The sequence below is a fragment of the Nicotiana tabacum genome, chromosome 11 (genome assembly GCF_000715075.1).
Source record: "Nicotiana tabacum cultivar K326 chromosome 11, ASM71507v2, whole genome shotgun sequence".
Taxonomy (NCBI): domain Eukaryota; kingdom Viridiplantae; phylum Streptophyta; class Magnoliopsida; order Solanales; family Solanaceae; genus Nicotiana; species Nicotiana tabacum.
The window spans coordinates 83,105,307-83,115,040 of NC_134090.1; the positions used below are offsets into that span (position 1 = coordinate 83,105,307).

The window sequence follows — 9,734 nt, forward strand, 5'->3', positions numbered from 1 at the left end:
TACACATAAGAATACACGTAATTAACATAATTCACTATAAAAACTCATGTAACTTCCCACATTCACACAAGTTATGAGATGAAAGTATATCCAAAAATATGCATTTTTCACTGTTTATCACATGCCTAGACAAAATGCTATCAAACTATCCGGTACAAAGAGGAAAAATGCTGGACTAACCCCTAGCATACAACCGTAATGCTCGACCTCTACACTATAAAATAATTGAATTGTATGCAAACTAGGTAATATCATGTATCCTGTAAATAATATTTTCCCAGCCACCATAGCCAAAGAGCTCTAACCACTATCCACGTGAGAATTACAATTGGCAGTCACGTGCTAAGAACACAATTACCAGAAGGAAAAAAAAAACAGAAATAGAAATATAGAATTACACTATCCCTTGGTTTCCATTTCGGAAATCAAACGGAAGCCTGATAAACGCAAGAAAATTTTCCTTTCTTCCCCCTTTTCTTCTTGCTACCTGCAAAACCCTAGCTATCCCTCCATTTTTTCTTCATCATTTTTCTTATCTCTTGTTTTTATTGCTCTGTATTTACCAGCTTCATGTGTCGCAATTAATTATTACGTCAGGTATGTGCATCTGTTCATTTCTAATTTTGTTTTACGCCTCAATTTCCCAAGTAATTAGCTGATAAGCACTTGTTATAAGCTCAAATTTTGGCTTCTTATTGTTTTTTTTTTCCAATTGTAATTTGTTAATTAAATGACTACCCATTTCCCTTAATTGGTTACCTTTATGATTAAAGATGGCTCATTCCTTGGGACAAATTTGAAGGTTACAACCCATTTCTATTTCGTGCTTTATTTCTAGGGATACTTTATTATCATCTTAATATTTCCCGCTTATTCTGGAATGAACTGGGTCCAATGGAGCTAAAGAGATTTTTTTTAATGATGGTAGTATCCAGGCCAGCTTGAGTGCACCCGACTATTCCATAGGGTATCTGCTACCTCGCACAAGTATAGGTACCGGCTAACTCTACCTACCAAGGTTAGGCATATGGGAAGGATATTGAGAATTCATATTGCCAACCTCAACTAGTTTGCGATTGATTGGTAGTAGTAGTTGTTAGTGGTCTGTTGCAGGGCAGATTTAAGGGATGGTAATTGGGTTGGGAATTTATTGGCTGATTGGTATTACCCGATAGGATTTAGAAATGACTCCTAGGTGGATGATGTTGCCAGCATTTGAATTCTCGAATACATGATTGAGGTTTTAGTATTGGCCGTTATGTAGTTGTGTACGATTACGAGATATGTAGAATGTCAAAGGAAATTCTTGAATAGAATGTGAATCGTATTCATCCATTATCTGCCGAAGGATATGATGGCAGGAGAATTCATCCACTTCAGATGCTCAATATTAATTCTCTAATAGTCCTAGTTGGTTTGATTTATTTTTTTTTGGAAAAGCAAAAAAAAAAAAAAAAAAATAAAAGAGAGAAGAAATTCCCAGTTGGTTTAGTTGTTTACTTCCTTGAAACTTCAATTTTGTTCCTTAACAAGTATGTGTATCTTTTATTCTAGAAAATACAAATAAAAAGAAGAAAACCGGAAGTTACAAAACCCTTTTAAAGTTTCTTCCTGTCCCTTCTCTCTTTGATAACTATGAAATTGATCCCATTTGAAGTCTTTCAGAGGCTTCTGTATTTGGTCTAACAGTTTCACTCGTTAGAACTTGTTGCCTAAGACAACTTATTGCCGCTTGTCAAACACATATATATATCAATCGAGATTGTCTCGGCTTCTTAGGTACATGAGGAAGCAGCCTAACATCTTTTCAATTGAAATCCCAATCAAAGACAAGTTTTACCAAAAGAGAGGATTCACTTTCCGAAATTTCAAGTGATATGATTCCTCCTCCAGAAGCTAAAGTTGAATGATTGAAGTCTCCTTTGGGTTCAATCGAAGAGATCGAAGCGAAGTCATCAATTCAACCATTCGAATGGTCTCCCCTAAGATTGATCTCTTCTCCAAATAAGCCGAACCTCGATACCGCATTCATCAAAAAGATATGGCCATCTCTCTAGGTTGCACAACCCCTTTAGATCGTTCTATTCCCCCATCGCTCCAAACATATGTATATGTGTGTGTGTGCGCGCACACACACACGCGTATATTTGCGTGCCCCCTGTTAGAATCGTTGAGGTGTGCACAAGATGGCACCAATGTAGCTCAATCAATATAAACAACAACAACTACTACTACGAGACATCAAAATAAAAAACAAACAAAAATGCTTGCATGCTTCCCACGACCCCCAGACACCCTAAAGAACATGCATTACACAAAAAAAAAATGTTTTTACCCTTCATCTGAAAGTGGCCCTTGCTAGCTGCTGGAATACTTCTTTGTGAAGTCCCTTACTGTATAAAGGAGCTTAACATATGATTAAGGTTTCTTCTGGGTTATGAGATTTGGCATGGTCAAATTCATGGCATGAATATACTTAGAGATCGCATAGATGTGAGAATGTGTGTGAGCTTTGCGTATTCAAGTGTCCCAAAATTCCTTTTGGTTATCCATGCTCCAATGGCACGTAGGTGGATTGGGCAATGGGAGAAAGTGCAGAATATCTGAAATTTCCTTGTGGTTCTATTAAGAGGACAGAATGAGAAGCAATTGATATTCGACGGCTTTGTTTTTAAACTCTGAGAGGAGGGGATGTGAAGAAACTGAAATGGGCTAACATATTGTATGCGCATGTGGAATGTTTAAAGAAATTCCAGGTATAATTAGCTTCTAACAATCTGAGTAAGTTTCCATATGACAAGAATTCATCTATGTTCTAAATTTCATATCCCTAATTCTCTTCATTATTTGAATGTTTTGAAGATACACAAAAGAGTGAACAAAGTGATTTTCCATTATTTTTTGTCACTCTTGTTCAACTGCTGCTTTCCTTCTGAGTTCTTATTAATCTGTTGGGTGGGTGTGTACTTATGTCATGTATGTTCATGTTGGGAAAACTTCATTGATTGCTAAAGTATGTAATTTTGGTCAACTTGCTGTTATCATCTTTGTACAGAGCTTCCAAACTGATGAAATCATCCTGTTGAAGATGCATTTTGTCTTGTTGGAATTTGGAGAGGGTTACTTTGTGAAGGGTTTGCGGTCTGTGTCTGACAACTTTCTTTTGAAGAGAAGAAAGCTTAGCCTATTTCCATTTCATCAGCACTTTTAAGGTTGCTTTATTTTGCAAAGGCCCATAAATAATCTTGCCAGTTTGATCTCCTCATGTTAGAAGGCCGTATGGCGGTTGTCAAACCAGAGGTATGTAATGAAGAACAGAGGTTTATGTTCAAAGGCTACATGACTCCATTATTATATTTATAGTGGAGACGAGTTATGTTAATGTTTTCCCCTCTGCTAATCTCTAACCTCTTCTGGCTCTTTTTTATCTGTTGCTCTGTTTGGGTTTTAGGGTTGCACTTACTTGAGCCATGAGTTGCTTTGAGATGGGGAATATTTGTTTTTTTTACTAAGACGATCCATTAGTTTTGTGAGCTTCACTTTAAATTAAAAAATTGATATTGCTGGAAGAGGAATTGTGTTTCTTAGCGTAATGATGTCATGTTGTTTTACACCAGAAATAATTAGATAGAACAATGCACTTGAACGTTGTGCTTCATATTATCCAACTTGAAAGTCAATACTATATAGCTTGAAATGCTGGCTTATTCGCATGACTGACTATAGTAGACTTGAAGCTTTTTCTTCTTCTTTTTGTTAGGGTCTGACCGTTCTTGTTTACTTGCATGAAATGCGTAGGTGGATCATCCATTTTCTCATTGAAAACACTGTTATTTCTTTGAGTATTGAATGTACGTTGAACGACTGTAGAATGGCCAAAATCCTTTTTGTATGGGAATATAATATTGTTGTAACCTGTTTAAAGTCCAAGGTGTGGGCAGTAGATCCTTGTTGCATTTCTGTTGCTTTCTATATTACACTTTTCAAAGCTGTCGCTATTTTGCATTATCCGCTTTTGTAATTGCTTTGTGGTTCATTGGTTAAGATGAAGTCCTACATTTGGCTCCAAACTGCTGATGGATCGATCCAACAAGTAGAGGAAGAGGTTGCCATGTTTTGCCCAATGATATGCAGAGAAGTACTTCAAACTGGCGCGGGATCCTCAAAAAATTGTGCAATATCACTTCCTCAACGAGTCAATGCTGCTATTCTGGGCTTAATACTGGATTATTGTCGGTTTCATCAAGTTCCTGGCCGTTCTAATAAGGTCAGTTCTCCGTTTCCTTGTTGTAACAGTGCAGTGCCTCCTAGAAAGTGCAGGATTTTCGGTTTGCCTGTTCATGTGCATGGTTTATGTGACATTTCTTTTCTTTTCTTTTCTTTTTTCTTTTTTTTTTCTTTTTTTTAAAATTTGAGTGTAATGGATGTCTTTTATGTAGGAGCGCAAGACTTTTGATGAAAAGTTCATCCGGTTAGATACCAAGAAGTTATGTGAGCTGACATCTGCTGCTGACAGCCTTCAACTGAGGCCTCTGGTTGACCTTACAAGTCGAGCACTTGCTCGGATGATTGAAGGCAAAACTCCCGAGGAAATACGTGAAACTTTCCATTTACCTGATGATCTAACAGAGGTCCTTATTCTGACAGAAAATATTTGTAGCCCTCTCTCTCCATATTGTTGGTGTTTCTCACTTGGAAATGGTTTATCTTTAGGAGGAGAAGTTGGAACCTTTGAGAAATATGACCGATGATCCACGCATCCGCCTTCTCAATCGACTTTATGCAAGGAAAAGGAAAGAATTAAAAGAAAGAGAGAAATTAAAGGTACTTTAAGATCTGGCTCTTGTGCTTGTATCTTGGCCATGGTTGCTTGATGCTACTTGATGAATTTTTGTGTATGCACTCTGACTTTGCTTTATTTCCTTTCCTCATTATGTATTTCCAGAATGTTGAGGTAGAAGAAGAGCAGCATGTGGATGAACGATCAGTTGATGATCTTCTTTCGTTCATAAATGGGGAAGATGAAGGTAAGATTAAGACTTAGTTAACACCCTATATTTTTGCTGTAGGGTTGCTCTGCTTTCTGCATGTTGCATTACTAAAATAATTGAACTGTTTTGCATGCCTATAATCTGCATATTACCCAGTATTATGTTTTGGTGAAGTTGCATTTTGGCTGCCTGACATTACCGCATTTTGGCTGCCTGACCTGACCCCATTATATGTGTGTGTGTATAAAACATATACATATATATAACTCGTAGCTTTAGATCATTATGTCTCAGGTTTTATATTGTGGTTTGTGATGCTTATTCTGGAAAGGTTAAGAAAATAATGTGGAATCTACCATGACTATCGATCAGTCTTATAAGTTATATTTTTTGTGTATTATTTGCTGGTCTATAATCAGATCCATAATTTCTATGGTGACGCAACCTTCTGATGGTATACTGTAACTTTTATAGCCTCTTTTGGGTTATTCTTTGAGTTTGATTATCATACTTACAATTTTGAGCTTGGTGGTCTATTTTGCAGATTCTAAGGGTGTAAGAACAACAAAGAGTAAAAAGAAAAATAGGAGGAGAAAAGAACAAGCTAGAAATTCCTCAACAAATAATGAAACTGGTAACCATAATCAGGTTAGCACCTGTTGAGCTATGGGATTTTCTCTTCTTTGTTTTTTTGTTTTCATTTTCGTTTTTGGTCGATGTGTGTGTGTCTTGTTGGGGGTGGGGTGGGGTGAGGTGGGGGGGGGGGGGCAGAGAGTTGCTTCCAAGTGTCTTTTTTTTTTTTCACTTTGACATTTGTTGGCTTGACTGGTGCTGTTGGTACACAGGAATCTAGCTTTCCTGCATCTAGCTGCCTGAATGATGATGTTCCTTCTCCAAGTAAACCTTCTGATCTGCAAGACCCTGCATTTGATGAAGGTGATATTGACGATGAATTAGATCCTGTAATGAAGGAAGAAATTGACAGGTTTGATTATTTACTTAGATTGTTTTCTTCCACTGATCAAATTACATTATTGTCTCTGTAGATGGATGTGTAAAAGACTATATGAGGTGATTGTAGTTACTTACAACTTATTGAATGAATTATGTTCTTCGAGAGAGGCACCCAAGGTTGTGGCTTAGTGGTCATCGAAGTGGGTGAAAACTTTGGATTCCAAGGTTTAAATCCCAACAGAGACAAAATATTAGGTTATTTCTTCCCATCTGCTAAGCCTAGGTGGGTAGAGTTACACGGTACTTGTGCTTGTGGGAGATAGCATGTATCCGGTGGAATAATCGAGGTGTGCCCAAGCTGGCACAGATACCACCATCATAAAAAGTTCTTTCAGAGTGGTTGTATTGAGCTACTATTATTTCCTTGGTGAAAGGATTTCTTTTTTGGGTAATTAGTTACCCCGTGTGTTGATACAATCTTTTTACTCCTGAAAAGCTGTTCTTTTCTTTTCCTCCTCCTCTTCTCCTGGATCGTGCTATTCAAGGGGAACCTTGTTACAGTGGCTTCTGCCGAGGCTGCATGCAAGTGTTGTTTTTTTCTCCTTTTTCCTTGATAACCGAGAAATCCCCGAGACGGTTCAAAGCTCGATGTATGATGGGCTCGCCTCTCTACTCTTCTCTGCTTAAATAACAAGCTTTTTTGTCTGTGGCAGGATTCGAACCCGTGATGTGTGCCTAACCCAGACATCATGCATTGCACTCTTACCACTAGACTGAAGCCCTAGGAGCCTGCATGCAAGTGTTAAAAACCATACTTTAATCATCCATTAATTGTCAATGCATATCCATGCATATTGGAGAGCTTTTGCCTGCAATATAGCTTCCCTAGTCAAAATTCTGGATCGTAACTTTGAATCTAGTACCTCCAGAAGCAAAATCGATTTTTTGTCTAGTCTTCATTTGAAACAAAAACCGAGAAAAAGTGAAATAGACAGAAACTTCTTACCTATTTTTATTACTTAGTCTTTTTCCTCATCTGACATTCATTTCTTACCTAAGCTTCATACCCCTTTTCCTCTTTTCTAGACTTTGTGCAAAGTTGGATTTAGCATTTTAGTGCTGCATTTAGCTCTTACAAACTTTAAACAGAGTAACCCTACAGCTATAATCAGCAGATAGCAACGGAAAAGACATTATAGTGTTAGCATGTTTCTAGCTGGAATCTGATTACAGATTGGAGTTAATGGATAAATTGGAATCATTATAGCATTGTCATTTTATCCTCATTGGATCTTGTGTTGATAGAATCTCCAAATATTTGATGATGATTGCTACTTTTAATTTGTGCAAGAAGTAGAAGTTCCATATGAATTCTGTAACCGCAGAGGGGATTGTTTCTATTTCTGGAGCCCATCTTACCTTACATTTTAACAAAAAAAAATTGCAAGTAAAATCATTTCATACCAATATATCTTATTTCATTGACTAAAATAAGGGATGACAAAAGAAAATAAATCTACTCTCTTATCAAGGAAAAAAAGAGAGAACAAATGCACGTACAAATATAAGAAGGATATGTTTTTCACGTCGTTACAGATGCAGGGAAAATTGAACATAGTTTTATATATTGATTCATCACACAGGGACCATCCAGTTATTTCCCCCTCCCCCAGTGGCCATCAAACCCTTCATGCCAGCATGGGCTGCTGTGACTTTTTTAGGGCAAGCACTTCTTAACTTGTCATACGATTTGATATGTCATGTACTGTAGATACTTGATTCTGAATTTCTATATCGCAGGGAGGTTGAGGATTTTGCTAGGAGACTGAACTCTGTTTGGCCAGAAAGAATGCAGGAGATTTTGTCTTTGGGTCAAGAGAGGAGGCCTGTACCACTATCTGTGAATGGGAATGGTTCCCTAAAGAGATATACGGGTAGGATTTCTTTTATATATTTAAAACAGGATATGGTTACTGTTTTATTCTGAACTAAGAAAAGTGCAAGTTGAATCAATATCACACAGAATAATCTTTGCTGAAGTGAAGTGGAATGTACTTAACAAATCATAATAGAGTAGAGCATGTCATGGAGAGTTTTTATCTGTAAACAACAGAAACTAGCAGAGAGGAAGTTTCTGAGAAACTGTGTTAAACTATAGAAATTTTGTCATAAAAGAATATGAAAGTATGAAACTTGATTTACTTTTCCACTTCCGCGATAATATGAGGCATTAGGATAGCAAATTGAAAAGATGAAACTGGAACAAATACCCAGCAGTTTAAGAACTGGCTCCAGACTATGACGTAAAGATTTTGCTAAGTTTGCAATTCTAATAGTAAACTAAATATTCCTTGTGTCAAACTCGCTTTTGTTAATGTTGACCAATTTCTGTTTTCACACAGCAAGGTTTGCACTGGTTTGTCAGGGACTCATTAAACCATCTACTAGGGTTACATGTTCTAGTTCAAAAGGCTAAAGCATAGACTTCTTGCTGCAGCTGGCTTCATCTAGCCATTGATTTTTTTATGGCTCCTTAAAATTTCTCCCTCTATGCATATAGGGAAGTATTCTATTTGTCACCTTGTCATGTCACACCTGGGAGCTTAGTTCTATTACTTGTTAATCTCAAGGGCAGAGGAAGCCTAGGGTGTATAATTTTGTTGGCTATGTTCTGGTTGTGACAACCAAAATTAATGGTTATCAGATCACATTTTGTCTCGAATGCAATAAAAAAGAAAACAACAGAAGAACGAAATAAACATGATGTTACTTGGTAAAAGTAAGGCCCTCTCCTGAATAAAAGAACAAGAAACGTTTGGGGTGGTTGGAGCAGCTAACTATGTAGAGCTTGCCTCCAATTTCTTGTTGGAGGATCCTCTGAAAGAGCTGGCTTGTTCTGGAAGCTTTATTTGTCTCATGGGGTATCTGAATCTTTTTAGCAGGTTTGGATGGGAGATAATGGTTCAAATGGTGGATGATGAATCTTTTGGCTTCAGTCGAGCTTAACATGCCGGCTTTCTGTGTCTACTGTTGCCACTAAAGACGGTAACAGTCCAGTGTTTATTGCTTGTAAAATTCTTTCGACTTGTCGAGCTGCCAAAAGTGATTTCTAATCCTGGGGAAATGACCTGAATGGCTGAAGTTTAGGGGAATTTCGAGATACAAGGAAAGTCTCTGTTGTATGTGGTTTCATGGTAACCACTATTTCATTAGTCCTACATTTCTAGATACAAGTTCCAATTTTGCAAAATTTTCCCAATCTTAGATTTGTTTTCCTATTCTTTAATAACTTAGTTCAAATTAAGCTGTGTTAGTTTTTCACTCTCATTTTTTTTTTGGGTCTTTTCAATTTAATGTTTCTTGGGTCTTTTCCGTGACATGAGGAATATAATATGAGCATTTTTGCCATGAAATGGCTTAAGTGCTTGTGGGTTCTATGTTTCAATTCCGTATCAAAATGTCGTGTTACTGTGTATGTAAATTTTGTACTTTTGTTATTTCTTATTGATATTAAATTTAGTGGATCAAGTTTCCTCTTCTTGAGTTGGTGTTATCTTGTTTTTGGGTTTTTTCTGCAACTGTAATAGTGGCTGATCTGACTTGCGCTTTTCCTGAGAATTTTAGAGCTTGTACTAATATGAACGTCCAGGAAGTTGCAAAGGGATGCAAAGCTACCGGTTGTTCAAGTTTACTCTTTCACTTACACACGCAAAGGTAATTGTCGATTTGTGAGCTCTAGCAAATACAGACACTACGTGTCGATCTCAAACTAGTTGGAATTAATTAATA

General features: G+C 37.1%; 1 protein-coding gene across 2 annotated transcripts; it reads left to right on the forward strand.

Moving 5' to 3' along the window:
• The first annotated feature begins 396 nt into the window (after nt 1-396).
• Nucleotides 397-9,482, forward strand: LOC107799527 (SKP1-like protein 21). 2 transcript variants are annotated; one of them, XM_075225262.1, is made up of 10 exons: nt 397-597; nt 3,056-3,300; nt 4,046-4,267; nt 4,440-4,631; nt 4,714-4,824; nt 4,946-5,027; nt 5,536-5,639; nt 5,837-5,976; nt 7,746-7,879; nt 8,885-9,482. In XM_075225262.1, exons 2-10 carry the CDS (start codon nt 3,265-3,267, stop codon nt 8,902-8,904), a joined length of 1,041 nt encoding a protein of 346 aa, XP_075081363.1. In that variant the 5' UTR covers nt 397-597; nt 3,056-3,264; the 3' UTR covers nt 8,905-9,482. The 2 variants fall into 2 exon arrangements, with proteins under 2 accessions (XP_075081363.1, XP_075081364.1); XM_075225263.1 differs by having other exon boundaries at nt 8,888-9,482.
• Nucleotides 9,483-9,734: the final 252 nt, after the last annotated feature.

What these genes read in the sequence shown, in the direction of transcription:
- LOC107799527 (XM_075225262.1), top strand. Translation starts at nt 3,265, where the DNA reads ATGTTAGAAGGCCGTATGGCGGTTGTCAAACCAGAG. An exon ending in TACCTGATGATCTAACAGAG is followed by an intron (nt 4,632 to 4,713) that starts GTCCTTATTCTG and finishes GTTTATCTTTAG; the next exon opens with GAGGAGAAGTTGGAACCTTT. An exon ending in AAACTGGTAACCATAATCAG is followed by an intron (nt 5,640 to 5,836) that starts GTTAGCACCTGT and finishes GTTGGTACACAG; the next exon opens with GAATCTAGCTTTCCTGCATC.